This window comes from Artemia sp. Qi Xiang Cuo, chromosome 5 (genome assembly GCF_049724085.1).
Source record: "Artemia sp. Qi Xiang Cuo chromosome 5, ASM4972408v1, whole genome shotgun sequence".
Lineage (NCBI taxonomy): Eukaryota > Metazoa > Arthropoda > Branchiopoda > Anostraca > Artemiidae > Artemia > Artemia sp. Qi Xiang Cuo.
The window spans coordinates 10,655,900-10,673,527 of NC_142798.1; the positions used below are offsets into that span (position 1 = coordinate 10,655,900).

The 17,628-nt window shown below is 34.0% G+C and overlaps 1 protein-coding gene across 2 annotated transcripts in view; it reads left to right on the top strand.

The window, feature by feature from the left end:
• Positions 1-13,813, top strand: part of cyc (basic helix-loop-helix ARNT-like protein cyc) — a 201,646-nt gene extending 187,833 nt beyond the window's left edge. For both annotated transcript variants that reach the window (XM_089089333.1, XM_089089332.1), the window contains exons 15-16: positions 9,628-9,742; positions 13,413-13,813. In XM_089089333.1, the coding sequence (XP_088945459.1) occupies positions 9,628-9,742; positions 13,413-13,630 (333 nt within the window). In that variant the 3' untranslated portion in view covers positions 13,631-13,813. The remainder of the gene's footprint in view (positions 1-9,627; positions 9,743-13,412) is intronic.
• The last annotated feature ends 3,815 nt before the right edge of the window (positions 13,814-17,628 follow it).

The window sequence follows — 17,628 nt, forward strand, 5'->3', positions numbered from 1 at the left end:
GTAGTTAAAGAAAAAAATAGATTTAGATAATTTCGGAAACCACACTGCCTTTCCATGATGACAAATAAAAATTCAAATAGGGATAAAACCTTTTAATAGACAGTGATGATGATAACAGTGATAGACATTCACAAAAATACCAGATATTTCGGTCACATATGCAGTGACCGTCATCAGTAGCAAAACTAAACTAAAACAATTTAAAACAAAAGTTTATATACAAAATCAAATAAAACTACATATTGTTTAATTCTCTAATTCTTTTCAAGGCAAAGGTGGAAGCTAGCCTCTTTAACCTTCTTGGATTCGGTTCATTAGCGTTCAATTATATAACACTTGGACAGAGGTCAACTACATTGGATGAATTGAACTTTACTCTGTCAGATTTTAATAAATTATCGTAGATTTAATTTAGCCCAAATTCACCTGTGTCCCGATTCACCACACTTGTGGGTGACCTTGTACTTGACACAATTGGTCGTAATGGTAGGTTAGGCTTATGAATATTGGGAAGTCCCTATAATTTAGGGCACAAGGAACTGCGTGGCAGGCATTTTCAGAGGCAACGCTGTAGCGTTGCCTATAGTAAAGGCCATACGGCTCCAATGTTTTATTTTTTTTTTTTTTCCAGAGGCACTTCATATGGAAGGGGTCGTCGTAGAAGCTTCAAAGGGGGCTCATTCGATTGGAAATCGAGAGTTCTAGTGCCCTTTTTAATAGTCGAAAATGATTAGAGGGCAACTAGCCCCCCCTCCCCCCACGCCCATCATTCCTCCAAACACATCCAATCACAACGCAACAGGCTCATTCGATTGGAAATTAAAGAGCTAGTGCCCTTTTTAATAGTCGAAAGTGATTGGAGTGTAACTAGCCCCCCGCCCCCCCCCACGCCCATCCATTCTCCAAACACATCCAATCAAATTTTCAGATAGCAATTTGTTCAACGTAGTTGATTTCTAGATAGAAACTATATTTTTGAGGAGAACACTCCCCCACTACCCTCAGGGCAAGGGTTTTAAGTTATGCCCTGGGGGCATATAGGCTTTTGATAGAAGGCGTTGTCGTAGAAACTTTAAAACACGCTCATTCGATTGGAAATTAAAGGGCTAGTGCCCTTTTTAATAGTCGAAAATGATTAGAGGGCAAATAGCCCTCCCCCCCACGCCCATCATTCCCTCAAACACATCTAATCAAAATTTTGAGATAGCCAGTTTGTTCAGCGTAGTTGATTTCCAGATAGAAAATATATTTTTGAGGAGGATACTCCCCCACAACCCTCAGGGCAAGGGTTTTAAGTTATGCCCCGGGGGCATATAAGGTTTTTATAGAAGGCGTTGTCGTAGAAACATTCAAAACATGCTCATTCGATTGGAAATTAAAGGGCTAGCGCCCTTTTTAATAGTCGATAGTGATTGAAGTGTAACTAGCCCCCTTTCCCCCTCCCCACGCCCATCATTTCCCCAAACACATCCAATCAAAATTTTCAGATAGCCATTTTGTTCAGCGTAGCTGATTTCCAGATATAAATATATTTTTGAGGAGGACACTCCCCCACAACCCTTAGGGCAAGGGTTTTAAGTTATGCCCTGGGGGCATATAAGGTTTTTATAGAAGGTTTAGTCGTAGAAACTTCAAAACAGGCTCTTTCGATTGGAAATTAAAAGGGATAGTGCTATTTTTAATAGTCGAAAGTGATTGGAGTGCAACTAGCCCCCCCCCCCCCCACGCCCATCATTTCCCCAAACACATCTAATCAAAATTTTGAGATAGCCAAATTGTTCAGCATAGTTGATTTCCAGGTAGAAAATATGTTTTTGAGGAGGACACTCCCCCACAACCTTCAGGGCAAGGGTTTTAAGATATGCCCTGGGGGCATATAAGGCTTTTATAGAAGGATTTGCCGTAGAAACTTCAATAAATGCTTATACGATTGTAAATTAAAACGGAAAGTGCCCTTTTTAATAGTCGAAAGAGATTGGAGGGTGACTAGCCCCCCCCCCCCCCACGCCTATCATTCCCCCAAACACATCCAATCATAATTTTGAGATAGGCATTTTGTTCAGCGTAGTTGATTTTCAGATAGAAAACATGTTTTTGAGGAGGACAACCCCCCACAACCCTCAGGGCAAGGGTTTTAGGTTATGCCATGGGGGCACATAAGGTTTTTATAGAAGGCGTTGTCGTAGAAACTTCAAAAAAGGCTCATTCGATTGGAAATTCAAAGGGATAGTGCCCTTTTTAACAGTCAAAAGTGATTGGAGGGTAACTAGCCCCCCCACGCCCATCAGTCCCCCAAATACGTTCAATCAAAATTTTGAGATAGTCATTTTGTTCAGCGTAGCTGATTTTCAGATAGAAAATATGTTTTTGAGGAGGACACTCCCCCACAATCCTCAGGGCAAGGGTTTTAAGTTATGCCCTTGGGGCATATAAGGAATTTATAGAACGCGTTATCGTAGAAACTTCAAAACAGGCACCTTCAATTGGAAATTCAAAGGGCTAGTTCCCTTTTTAATAGTCGAAAGTGATTGGAGGGCAACTAGCCCCCCCCCCTGCACATCATTCCCCCAAACACATCCAATCAAAATTTTTAGATAGCCATTTTTGTTCAGCGTAGTTGATTTCCAGATAGAAAATATTTTTGAGGAAGATACTCCCCAACAACCCTCAGGGCAAGGGTTTTAACTTATGCCCTGGGGGCATATAAGGTTTTTATAGAAGGCGTGTTCGTAGAAACTTCAAAATAGGCTCATTGGATTGGAAATTAAAGGGCTAGTGCCCTTTTTAATAGTCGAAAGTGATTGGAGGGCAACTAGCTCCCCCCACGCCCATCATTTCCCCAAACACACCCAATCAAACTTTTGAGGTAGTCATTTTGTTCAGTGTAGCTGATTTCCAGATAGAAAATATGTTTTTGAAGAGGACACTCCCCCACAATCCTCAGGGCAAGGGTTTTAAGTTATGCCCTGGGGGCATATAAGGAATTTATAGTACGCGTTATCGTAGAAACTTCAAAACAGGCACCTTCAATTGGAAATTAAATGGGCTAGTTCCCTTTTTAATAGTCGAAAGTGATTGGAGGGCAACTAGTCCCCCCCCCCTTCGCCCATCATTCCCCCAAACACATCCAATCAAAATTTTGAGATAGTCATTTTGTTCAGTGTAGCTGATTTCCAGATAGAAAATATGTTTTTGAAGAGGACACTCCCCCACAATCCTCAGGGCAAGGGTTTTAAGTTATGCCCTTGGGGCATATAAGGAATTTATAGTACGCGTTATCGTAGAAACTTCAAAACAGGCACCTTCAATTGGAAATTAAAAGGGCTAGTTCCCTTTTTAATAGTCGAAAGTGTTTGGAGGGCAACTAGCCCCCCCCCCCCCCTCGCCCATCATTCCCCCAAACACATCCAATCAAAATTTTGAGATAGCCATTTTTGTTCAGCGTAGTTGATTTCCAGATTGAAAATATTTTTGAGGAAGATACTCCCCAACAACCCTCAGGGCAAGGGTTTTAAGTTATGCCCTGGGGGCATATAAGGTTTTTATAGAAGGTGTTTTCGTAGAAACTTCAAAACATGCTCATTCGATTGGAAATTAAAGGGCTAGTGCCCTTTTTAATAGTCGGAAGTGATTGGAGGGCAACTAGCTCCCCCCTCGCCCATCATTTCCCCAAACACACCCAATCAAACTTTTGAGGTAGTCATTTTGTTCAGTGTAGCTGATTTCCAGATAGAAAATATGTTTTTGAAGAGGACACTCCCCCACAATCCTCAGGGCAAGGGTTTTAAGTTATGCCCTTGGGGCATATAAGGATTTTATAGTACGCGTTATCGTAGAAACTTCAAAACAGGCACATTCGATTGGAAATTAAAAGGGCTAGTGTCCTTTTTAATAGTCGAAAGGGATTGGAGGGCAACTAGCCCCCCCCCCCCTTCGCCCATCATTCCTCAAAACAAATCCAATAAAAATTTTGAGATAGCAATTTTGTTCAGCGTAGTTAATTTCCAGATAGAAAATATGTTTTTGAGGAGGTCTAATGGGGGGGGTTTCGGGTATTTAATTGTTTCTTTGGAAGCTTTTCGATTAAATCCTTAGCGGCATTTTTTTGTATAATAAATTCTACCATCTCTTGATAGTTTGGAAATTCAAGCTCTTAAGATTTAAATTACATTGTTGGTCGCCTGTGATATAAGATTTGGTCAGACAGATATTTATTGCATACTTTGGCGACGTATAGGCGGATTTATTTATTGCTGTTATATTTCCTCTGGGAAAGATTTTTTCCACAAAGTTTGTCCAATTAAGATACAATTGTTTCGCTACTTTTTAAATTCGACGATTAAGTCTTACTCGATCTGTAGGTTACTTGGATTTTTAGGTTCATACTCTGGGCGATTTTATTTTACTTGGGTAACTTTAATTGGAAAATTTTGAGGTTTTGAAAATTGATCCCATTACAGAGGACACTCCCCCACAACCCTCAGGGCAAGAGTTTTAAGTTATGCCCTGGGGGCAAATAAGGTTTTTATAGAAGGCGTTGTCGTAGAAACTTCAAAACAGGCACATTCAATTGTAAATTCAAAGGGCTAGTTCCCTTTTTAATAGTCGAAAGTGATTGTGGAAGGATACTAGCCTCCCCCCCACGCCCATCATTCCCCCAAACACATCTAATCAAAATTTTGAGATAGTCATGTTGTTCAGCGTAGTTGATTTTCAGATAGAAAACATGTTTTTAAGAAGGACAATCCCCCGCAACCCTCAGGGCAAGGGTTTTAAGTTATGCCCTGGGGGCATAAAGGTTTTTATAGAAGGCGGTGTCGTAGAATCTTCAAAAAAGGCTCATTCGATTGGAAATTCTAAGAGCTAGTGCCCTTTTTAATAGTCGAAAGTGATTTGAGGGCAACCAACCCCTCTTTAACACCCAACTTTTCCCCAAACACATCCAATAAAAATTTTAAGACAGCCATTTTATTAAACGTAGTTTTAAGTTCTGGAAATTACGTCTTTGAGTATTACAACTCCCCCAAAGCCCTCAGGGCAAGGGTTGTAATTGAAGGATTCTCCGAATCCTTCATATTATTTTTTATGGAAAGGATGCTCGTATAAACTTTAGAGAGGACTCATTTGATTGAAAATTGAAAGTTCTTGTTCAGTTTTTAAGAGTCAAAAGGGATTGAAGGGCAACTAGCCCCTCTCCCTGCTCCACGTCCTAAATGCATCAGATAAAAATTTTGAGATAGACATTTTGTTAAAATAGTTCTAAGTTCTGATAACATAAAACTCCGGTGTCGACACAGCCCACCAGGGCCCAGGGGTAGGCGTTTTAAGTTATGCCCTAGGGCATAACTTATTAAGGGGGGTTTATAACTTATGGGAAGGGGTTTTGTATGGGAAGAACACATAGGAAATCAATTATAATAATCCAATTATAAGGTTAAAATACATACTCTGTGATAGATGCAAAATTGCTTTGGCACACAAATTCCTATTAAGGTCAATTCCAAACAGCCGTGATCCCTTTGTGCCAGCAAGTGAAATGGTCTAAACCCCCTTATTGGAGCTATTTTTTCAATCCATTCATTTTTGTCAATCGCTGTCCACAAGTTATGCAAGCTGTCTATTGTTCATATATAAGGTTTTATCAAAGGTTTTTATCAAATCGTATAGACTTTGATAAAAGCCTCATTCGATTTAAATTGAAAGTTCTAGATCCGTTTTTTAAAGTCAAGAATAATCGGACATTAAGCACCCCCCCCCATGCCAAAAAAAACATGATACTTTTTGCTTTTAAAAATGAACAAAAATTAATTAAAAAAAAACTTTCCGAAAATTAAGTGTTTCAAAGAAAATTAAAGGCTATTTTAAACTTAAGCTCAGCAGATATAAAAACCTGTTAGAAATTACTATTAAAGAATAAATAAAACCCAAAACGAACAGAAATTAAATAAACAATCATAGCAAAAAACATACAACAAGTAATAATATAAATGAATAAATAGATCTTAAAGCGAGAAATGCTTAGATTGAATAAGAAAATCAAGCTTAAAACGAAAACAAATATTTTTCTAGTAAAATATAAATGAAACTTAAAACGAACAGAAATTAAATAAACAATCAATGCGAACAAACATACAATATATATTAATGTAGATGAATAAATAAATCTTAAAACGAGTGAAACTTAAATTGAATATGTAAATCAAGTTTAAATCGAATAAAAATAACTACAAACAAGAGTTTGGGTATCGTATCACTGCAGAAGCCTAAAACCTACTGCGTCATTGGCGCTTTACTGAAAACGAATTATATTACAAATGTTTTCTTTTGTACTTAATATTGACGATAAATATTAAAATTACAGTAAAATTTTGAACTGATGAGCTTTTGGAAATTAGTATCATTATTCATCAAATATTCAGTTTAATTTGTTAGTTCTTTTGAAAATTGGTCAATACAAATACAGTTTCACTTCAAGCAAAATATGGATACTACCCCATTTTTTAACTGTAAAAACCTAAAGCCTTCTGAGTCATTGTCGCTTCACTCAAAACGAATTACTCGTACATTACAAATTTATTATTTTCCAGTTGTTACAGCATTGAAAATGAAAATAAAAATTACAGTGAAAAAAAAATCTTGAACTGATGGATCTTTCAACAATTAATATCATTATATATCTAATATCCAATTTGATTTTGTTTATATTTTCCAAGACTGTTCAAGACTCATAGTTTTGCCATTTTTTTTTAAGTCCGCCATATTTTCTAACTAATCGTGTTACCTTGTCATGAAAAAATTCTACGGCTTCTAGGCACTTCTATTTGAGTCGAAAACTGAACCTCAAACTTAGTGGAATATGCTTTTTCTTGCATGAAACTTCAAAATGTAATAAAATGTCAAGCTTCAGAATGTTCCACCACTAACAAGCAAATACCATTTGTATTCTTGAATCCGCATAGTCAATTTAGGAAGTGGAGGGTATGCTAATTCTCGTAGCATTCCCATTCCGTCGTGGTATGGTTCACATTTTCAACACCTGGCGTCCGGACTATCATATAATCTACCAAGCATACAACTATCCCAAATCAGTATCAATAAATAAATGAAACCCAAAACGAACAAAATTTAAAATAAATATTAGAGTCAAACTCAAAACGAGCATAAATTAACGTGGGTAGGGTTCAAAATCCCTATATGTTTTCTAAAAATCAAAATAGAATTTTTACTTTACTGAAAAAAAAATTCAAATGAGTTTTCTGAAAAAAAATGTGCATCGTCAATTTAATTTGCATATCATGATATCTATTCCCTAAAATGTTAGCTAATTTTTGATTACTTTAAGTTGCTAAAGGGAAAACATTTCAAAGAATTGTTTTCAGTAAAGCGCCAATGACGCCGTAGGTTTTAGGCTTCTGCAGTGATACGATACCCAAACTCTTGTTTGTATTTGTTTTTATTCGATTCAAACTTGATTTGCATATTCAATTTAAGTTTCATTCGTTTTAAGATTTATTTACTCATTTACATTAATATATATTGTAGATTTGTTCGCATTGATTGTTTATTTAATTTCTGTTTTTTTTAAGTTTCATTTATACTTTAATAGCAAAATATTTGTTGTCGTTTTAAGCTTGATTTTCATATTCAATATAAGCATTACTCGCTTTAAGATCTGTTTATTCATTTATATTATTGCTTGTTGTATGTTTTTTGCTATGATTGTTTATTTAATTTCTGTTCGTTTTGGGTTTCATTTATTCTTTAATAGTAATTTCTGGTCGTTTTGAGTTTGAATTTTAACAGGTATTTGTATCTGCTGAGCTTAAGTTTGAAATGGCCTTTACTTTTCTTTGAAAAACATATTTTCCGGAAAGTTTTTTTAATTAATTGTAATAAAGGTGAAGTGTTATTTTTCCTTCATCCTTTATGCACTTTAATTCGTTCTTGAATTTATTCGTAAAAGAGTCTGTTGGATTATACGATAGCTTCTTGTATGTTTTTTCATAATTTAGTAAACTTCTTAATTTTGATTAGTAGTCCTCAGTATTCATGACAACTAAAGTGTTACTCTTATCTGCTTTTGTAATGGTAATTGAAACATCCTTTTTCAAGTTTTTTAGAATTCTTATATCTTTGATGGTCTTACTAGGAAATATCGGTCTCAATACAAAATTAGAAATGGTTTTCACGGTAAAGTCTCTAACCAAGCTAACATCTTTTATTAGGCCAGCGTTTTTAGGCAGAAATATTCCTATTGAAGAAATAATATCCTCCACGGGGAGTTTATCTGGTTTAAAACAAAATTTCGGACCCTTTTCAAGAACTGTTTGATTTTGTATCGTTAAAGTTCTGGATGAAAAATTATCCACACCTGATCCAAGAATTGACGAAGGTACTACCGCATTGTTTGTTGATAATTTCGAAAACGTTTTAGCAATTTTTCTCTGGAAAGGCGAAAGTCATGATTGAAGTGTCTTACATTGTAGAAGAAAATCCTGCTGGTCCATAGAATTTGCATGTTTTTTCTGAGTGTTTATGAATATGTAAACATTTTTGGTAAGAAAATCCCCATAAGTATGACATAGGTAATTGTGAAGCTCACACTGCATTTTATTGACAATGAATAAAAGTTCAAATAGGGATAAAATGCTTTTAATAGACAGTGATGATGATAACAGTGATAGACATTTACAAAAATACCAGATTATACCAGATCAATACCAGAGTCAGGTTAGTGTCAATCTGTAAACCACTTCTGTCTACACAAATTTCAGAGTAATGGTCTAAAGGTAGCTTTAAAGAGTAATAATACTTTGGGTAGTTTTCTAAATTCTGGGAAGGATCTAACTATATTGGGGCAACAAAGTGGGATCTATCAGATCTCATGTACTTTCAGAAGCTCATATGTGGGACGTACTAACCAGAATTTTGGAAATGAGATTATTACAGCATAAAGATTATATTTCTTTGGCTTTAAAGCAAGATTCTAAGTCTGAAGAATTTACTTCAGCCCTTTCAAAACATATTTTCAATTTTCCAGACCATTTTATTTTGTTCGATAATGTCTCTTTGATTTCTAGGGGTCGGGGTTTAAAGCAAAATTTCGTGAAACTCTTGAAATAAAGAAAATCTTATTCAAGAATATTGCTTTGAATCGGGACACAGGTGAATTTGGGCTAAATTCTATCTATGATGATTTATTAAAATCTGACAGAGTTAAAGTTCAATTCACCCAATGTAGTTGACCTCTGTCCAAGTATTATATCATTGAACGCTAATGAACCGAATCCAAGAAGGTCAAAGAGGCTAGCTTCTGCCTTTGCTTTGACAAGAATTAGTGAAATAAACAATATGTAGTTTTATTTGATTTTGTATATAAACTTTTGTTTTAAATTGTTTTAGTTTAGTTTTACTACTGACGATGGTCACTGCATATGTGACCAAAATATCTGGTATTTTTGTGAATGTCTATCAATGTTATCATCATCACTGTCTATTAAAAGGATTTTATCCCTATTTGAATTTTTATTTATCGTTTTAAAAATAGATTTGTGCAATGCCTATGAAGGTTTCAGACCTATTGACCTTAGAAAGCTTTTTACATTGTTTGTATGTCTTTTTTTTTAGATATCGAATGGCCAATCTCAAGGATCTACTGCTCAACAAGGGAGAAATAATCAAAGATCTTCATTATTAGACCTGAGGAATAATCGACAAATTGTTCATATGCTTTCTGAAGCAGGTACCTTTTTCTTACCATATTAGCATTGTCTATATACAATTTTTTACTGGATGTATTTAAAATAGTCGCAAATCTGTATATATTGGCTGTGGTAATTGGAAAGGTTGTAAGTTACAAGCTATTAATACACAATCTTATGCACAATTATAATACACATACACAAAACATAGGCGAACAATTTTGTGTCAAACACAATGTGACGTAAAAAATTCAATATGTGAGCTGTTTCTGTTTTTTAGGAAAGGTGTTTCTGTTTTTTGTTTCTGTTTCTGTTTCTTTCTTGTTTCTGTCTGTTTCTTGTTTTTGTTTCTGTTTCTGAAAGCTGTTTCTGTTTTTTGTCTCTGTTTCTGTATTTTAGGAAAGAAGTTATAATGCATTTTGAAAAATATACGAACTGTTGATCATCTTGAAACACCACTTAAATACAGGAATAAGGTTTAAAATAACCGATCGAACGTATTCCGTTTAATAGGATTAGTATAAATATCACATAAATATCACAAAAGTCACATAACCAGGCACGTCACTTTGGGGGAGGGGCTAGGTCCTCCCCCCAATGCATTTTTGTAAGTTAACACCCTTACACATAACCTCTTTTGAATTGTCATTGTCACTTCGGTCGAACCAAAGATAAAAACAAATTAACATTGGTAAAAAAAGACTGAACGCTCTGAACGGACGACGTACAAAAATATAGCAATAAAAAAAATCTGTATGAATTTTCCTTTCTGAGATTCCGAACGTCGTGAAGAGATACAACTAGCTGTGCTATTACATATGATTTTATGCTTAGGCATGCTCACTGAGATGGTTTCAGGCCGGTGGAAAAAAAAACAACTTACCAATTAAGACAACAGATGACGTACTGAGTAGCAGCAACAAAAATCTTTAAAATTTTATTTCAATGGCTCCAAAAGTGGTGAAAAGGTGAAAGTGCCTGCGCTATGGCCTATGCTTTCTTACTTTATTCCGGGTTGGTTTATTGCAGGCATGTACACACAGTTTTGGAGCCGGTTGAAAAAAAACTTACCTCCTTATTGGATTAGAGCCAACTTTCCTTGGTTGCACACCTATATTTACAATTAATTGATTTTTTGAATATCTAAAATCTCTAAAACGTTTTTATTGCCGTTATCAATAGGCGAACTTAAGATATGTTAAAGCTAATTTGATTGAATATGATTGACTAAAAATAAATGTTTACACCTTCAATACCAGTGACTCGAAACAGAAAATAGGATTGGAAATTTTCAAAGAATACCCTGAGTTCCTCACTGAGTTGTCAATCCTTGCTAAGTTGTCAAGCCTTTCCTAGATGTCAAGGGTTGTCAAAAAAGACAATCAATTGAAAGCTGTATCGGTGGCGTTAGAGCCTTTGACCTTTGTAAATGTGCACCCTTATTCCGCTTCTAGGCATGTAACACTATAAACGTACCAATTGAAAAATCAACCTTTATATTACAAAAATAGTACTTATCAGCATTAAAATAACTCTAAATCCCACGAGTAAAATAAATATCTCTTTTTGTTACATATTAGAATAGAAATAACGGTTCAAAAACTGTCAAATCCTAACAAAAAATTCTCAACTCTATTGTCCCAACAATCCTGCTGTTTAATAAGTTGAAACTCTTGGACATAATTAATTTCTGTAATATAAGATAATAAAATAATATAAGATAAAAATATATATTAATATAAGAAATAGTAAATTTCTCTCCATCATATTCATTGATGGGTTCGATTTTAATCTACTTACCACTTAAGGGGAAAAAAAGTCTAAAGTGTCTGGTGAATCAAATTGGTTCCACCATTTTGTTTCTCAGGATTTTTACTCTTTTTCATTTTTTCTTTCATTCGTGAAGTTGGTTGAAGAGGTTTTTACTATTTATAGTAAAACCTCTTCATATAATTTGACTTTATAGTGTGTGCAGTAATTTTGTATTTTGTAATTTTCGTTTTGTTTCCTGCTTTTCTTTATTTCTTTTACAAAGTGTTGTTCTGAATTTTGTAAATTTATTCCTGGGACCCAGTCTTCGCTCTTGACGACCCTGTGGCTAAGAATTGCAGGGATTGGACCCCTTAGACTACTTGATTTCAGATATTTTAGAGTGTTGTATAAATAGACCTGCTATTTATTTTCACATAAGTCAAATTCTAATAATCATAAACTAAAAGATCAAAGCAGAAAATATAGACGCAACTTAAACATGTCAATGATACATGTCAGTGTAGCAATGTCAATATAGCATGTTAATGTTATTCTTTAATAAGAGATGCAGGCAAGAATAGTTGTGTTTGTTTCAGTGATATGATCATCTTTCTCTAGAGTGCATAACCCTACGTTGGAGCGAGTCTCTAGCCTTTTTCAAATGACTTGCCTATTCATCTTGGCTATCCACTCCTCAGAGGCCATGGAGCCTTTGTGAGGTTTTGAGATTGTACTGTGTTTTTTGCTTGCTTTTTTTGTTGAAATACATCTTATCTTATCTATAATAATTAATATCTCTTACATCTGGTGATTTTTTGTGTTGTTTTCTATTTTTCTTTATTTCACCATTATTTGTACTCCAAATTGTTGTTCTGGTTACTTGGGTAAAAACAAGAAGCCTCTAGGAAAATTATCCGAATTTTTATGACTAAATGTTCTTGTCCCTTTTAGGTATTAATAATTAGTTCTAGTTAACGTCTTCATTAAAATACAAATTAATCAAGTCCATGAAGGATCTAGACACTAAAATAAATAAAAAAAAATGATACGCAATGATGACAATCAGGTGATCAATCAGATGACGATGACCAGTCAGGTGATGATGACCAATCAGGTCATCAGGATATGCAAAAAGATGACCTGCTTGGTTTGGCCTTCAACGTCTCATATTAAAAATAGACTGGATGGCAAAAAAATAAGCACAGTAGAACTGTCGCCAGGTGGCACCTGTCTGTAGTGTGTTTGGTGGCAGCGCTTATATTGATGGCTGCTATTAATAACACAAAACACCGAGCCCATTCCATTGACATACTAAGCAATCAATACCTATCTTCAGACATGTTTGCTTATTCACACTCTAATTGTCTGGAGTTTTGCAGACAATTCTTGCTGCAAGTATTGGTGCACGCCCAGAGAAGGAAGTTTGTCGAAACCATCAAATTTGGCAAATTATACTAAATTTGTAGACAATATCCGAGAATCGTTAAAAGCCGCCATTATAATGGATCAGACTCAATAGACATTTGCCTAGGACATGAGCCTGCTAAAGAGCATCTGTGTACTGCCCTTGGAAAAAAAAAGTTTGAAATAACAATGCTCGAAGAGATCTTTGTGCTGGACTTGGACTTTGATTCTTAATTTTTCATCATCTGAAGGTTAAATATTTTAAAATTTAAATAAAATTTATTTTGAGACAAATATTTGTTATGTAGAGAGGGGATTAGCAAATGCCTTTTTCCGCTTTGGACTCGATTTTTCTCGATTAATAAGTCGTAATTTTAAGTCTATGATGGCATAAAAGAGTGAATTCAAGAGAAAAGTTGCTTCTAGGGTTAAATACTTCTTTGTTAAAATCACAAAACCTCTGATATTTCGCACTTTCATAATTATCATGAATACTTTTTCTTCCCTTATCTCTCATACTGAAAACTACATACAAATAAAAACAACAATTTTTAGGTCTTCAGGGAGACGACGAAATGCTCGAAGTAATTGGTGGATTGATGAACGATACAAGCCCTTCTGGCGTGGAAAATGATAGTACAAATTCCAACGTGAACGATAGCATAGACGGGAACGATGAAGCTGCCATGGCTGTCGTGATGAGCCTTTTAGAAGCTGATGCCGGGTTGGGTGGCCCTGTAGATTTTTCAGGCCTACCCTGGCCCCTGCCTTGATTGTGATTAGAATAAGACTTCGGCCTGTAACTAGAAGTTGGCGATTCAGGGGAAAGGGGTCAGATTTTTAGGCCGTTATTGAATTTTATCAGAAGTAAATTTTGATCTTTATAAAGATCAAATTAGAAGTTAATTTTGAGCTGGTAAATAAGTAATTTTTTTTTGAATTTTTGTTTGGTTTTTTAATACAATAAAAACTTCTTTCTTCATTTCATTTACTTTAACGAAAATCTGTTACTGAAATCATGGCCTGATTTTGTACATAAAATTTTGTCTCCTTGGAAGAACTAACCTAAGGATAATTAATGACAGTTTTTCTTCAAAGGGGAGTTGTCCCCCCCCCCCCTGTAACATTCGCACATCGATGAAAACAGTGTTTTGTATTTTGCTGCAGCTTAGGTGCGGTGATCCAATATAATTTATGTGACGTTCCGGTCAAATTAAGATAGCCCGTTCCCTCAAAGCTAAAGACATATCTCGTCTGGTTGTCAAGGTATACCACGAGCTAAGGGCTAGACAAACGTAAGTTTTTTCTTCCAGTGTTGTAAGAGCATACACATGCGAATGATAAGTTGGATTTTTCACAGAAAAGCTGTTCTTTGTAAATTATTTTGAATTTTTAAAACTTAGCAATTCAATGAAAGACAATTTGCTTTGCCATCAAGGAGCATATTAAGTAAGTTAGTACGTAGCTCCATAGACTTTATATTGAGAATATTCCAACATACAGGGAAAATATCTCGAACTTCAAGTCAACCTGAAAGCTCTTAAAATTAGCTTTAACCCAGAAAGAATCCCAGTTTGGTGGATGGAATTTATTACACCCTTATTGAATAAATACGGCCGTTTTAAAGTCAGTAAATATTCGGATTAACTCACTTCTGAGGTAGCTAAAAAATAGACTTACCTTTAGAATCAGAATTTCATCCTGAATCCAAATATAACATTCGCTTGCGTTGGAAATGAACTTTAGCCCCTTCTCCCCCCAATGCCGAAATATGTATCCTGAATTATATATATGCAGTGAATTTTCGCTTATTTTGACAAACTGTTAAATCAATTGTAAGAAAAGAGTTACCTACAGAAAATTTATATATGCAACTCAGGGTGTATATTTGCACATTCTGTGGAGGGGCGGGGGGGTTAAAGCTCAGTTCCGATGTAAGCAAATGCTATATTCAGATTTGGGATGAAATTCTGATCTGTATTCTGAATTCTGTAAATATATGTTATATTTCTTTGCTACCTCATTAGTAAGTTAATCAGAAAATTTATCTAAAAGCCCGTCCTCCTCTTTATGTACCCTTTTCTGGGTAGCCTTTTGTGGTAGCCTGCTCTTCTGGGTAGCCTGCTCTTTATGTACCCTTTTCTGGGAAAATCACGTAAAGATTTTGTTTAGCAAAAGAAATTATTTGCTCTTCTGGGCCAAAAAAACTTTCAGTTCTTTTGTTGGCTTGTTAAATTGATGTCTAGCGCCTTTTTAACTTAAGTCTTTTGAATCACCGCAGCTAAGTTGTTTTTATGTCAGGGAATAACCAATTATAGTTTTATGTATACAATTAATCGAAGTTGTGACGATGTTAAATTAAAAGATAGTTTGAATAGTGCTTTGTGTAATTTATTTTCTTATCGGTGTAATTTAGAGTAGGTTTTTTTTCTTTTTTTTTTTTAATGAAGTTGCAATTCATTTATAAACAGTGAAAGAATCATTTCAGATTAATGCTGGTTTTCGGCTTTTCTTTTTTGTTCTAGAGCGATTTTCTATATATATATATATATATATATATATATATATATATATATATATATATATATATATATATATATATATATATATATATATATATATATATATATATATATATATATATATATATATATATATATATATATATATATATATATATATATATATATATATATATATATATATATATATATATATATATATATATATATATATATATATATATATATATATATATATATATATATATATATATATATATATATATATATATATATATATATGGCATATCAGACTCGCGTGTTGATGGATCGTCGCCGTCACACCTATAGCTCTTATCTGACATTTTTCGCACTTCTGGGATAATTGCCAAAAATCGATTACCAAGTTATTCATTAAAGGAAGATAAGCAAGGCAGTATATGTTCAGTCTCGTTTTGATCCTCCGTATCTAAATTGCACTGCTGATCTTTTCTTGGAGAACAGTTTACCTAACCGTTTTTGGCAATTATCCCAAATGTTTGAAAATACCAGATACGATTTATAGACGTGAAGGCAGTAGTATTCTTAAATTGAAAATTTGCAAATCGAGCTAATAAAAAAGACAGATTTCATTAGAAAGTTAAAAACATAAAATTTCGTTTTTATGTATCAAGATACACTTAATGCAACCTTTTGTATTAAGTTTGATTTAAAGGTTGCTGAAGGTTAAGATAAAAAAACGTAAGTCTGCTAAAGCTGTCTCTATGTTTGATTTTTCTTTTCGAATTCAAGACACTTTTGCTCAGCTATGTAAAAGGTATCTTATAAAAACCAAATTAACTTTCTTTTTTGAGTTGTTTTGAATCTAATTTGTAGACCTAAAAAGTATATATCAGTACAATAATTCGACAAATAGATTACTTTTGATATTTGAATAAGAAGTACCTAAAAATTCAAGAAAATTCGAGATTTCAGCGCTGACCCCCCGGATCCGTCCTTGTGGCAACATTAGAAATCTTGCAAATAGTCAAACTTGGAAGCAAAAGAAATAAATTGCATAACTTAATAGAAATTGCTACAGTGCTTGGCAAAAAAGAGTAAAGATAAACAACTAGGTGACAACTCTGTTTGTTGTTTGTAGGTTTATCATCAAATAATTTACCTCTGATTAACCACTAAAGCCACTTCAACATACAATTTAAATTTAAAACTTGCAATTTTAAATAGAGTAAGTTTACAATTTTCCCCTGAATACCACCAAAGCTAATTAAGAATTTTGTTTACGTTTAAACCACTTTGACATCTTCTGTTTCTAGGGTTTATATATATATATATATATATATATATATATATATATATATATATATATATATATATATATATATATATATTTTTTTTTTTTTTTTTTTTTTTTTTTTTTTTTTTTTAATGCCTGATTCCCACCAAAGCTGCTCAAAAGTGGTGTTTACGCGTAAACCACCGGGCGGCATCTTCTCTGTTTTTAGGACATTTATCTGCATCTTTTTTTTTATGTCTCTGATTACCACCAAAGCCGCTCAGTAGCGTTGTTTACGCTTAAACCACTGGGTGGCATCTTCTCTGTTTGTAGGGCATTTATGTGTGTAGTTTTTTTTTTCTTTTTTTTAATGCCTCTGGTTACCACCAAAGCTGCTCAATAGTGTTGTTTACGCTTAAATCACTGGGTGGCAACTCTGCTTGTAGGGTATTTGTCTGAATCAATTGTTTGTTTTTTATACCCCTGACTACCACTAAAGCCGCTCAAGAACTTTGTTTGTATCTTAAGATGTTTATATTAAGAGAATAAATGTTTTAATAGACATTTTTGGTGCAATATTATTATTTTTGGACCTAGTTGTAAGAGTATCGAGTTGAATAAAAGAAGTATTTACTATGGAGAAATATACGTGTTTTGTTCGGACTAGGACCATTAGGTCGATGAGGATTTAATCTGAGACCTTTTATTGTATTATTCGTATTGTAGCATCTCCCTTACTGTTTTAACAGAATCTTCCAAATTAACCATTCAAAAATGTTGAGTTCTGCAAATGTAGCCCTTCTTGTTTTAATAGAATTTGTCAAATACTTCTCTATCAAGTTTAAATAAGTCATTGACTTTCTTTGATTTCATCTTTAATTATGTTTATTATTATTAATTGTTATGTATTATAGGTTATTATAGTTATTTTACGCTTTATTTATCTTACAATAATTTTTTTATATTAATTATTGTATTGATTTTACTAATTTGT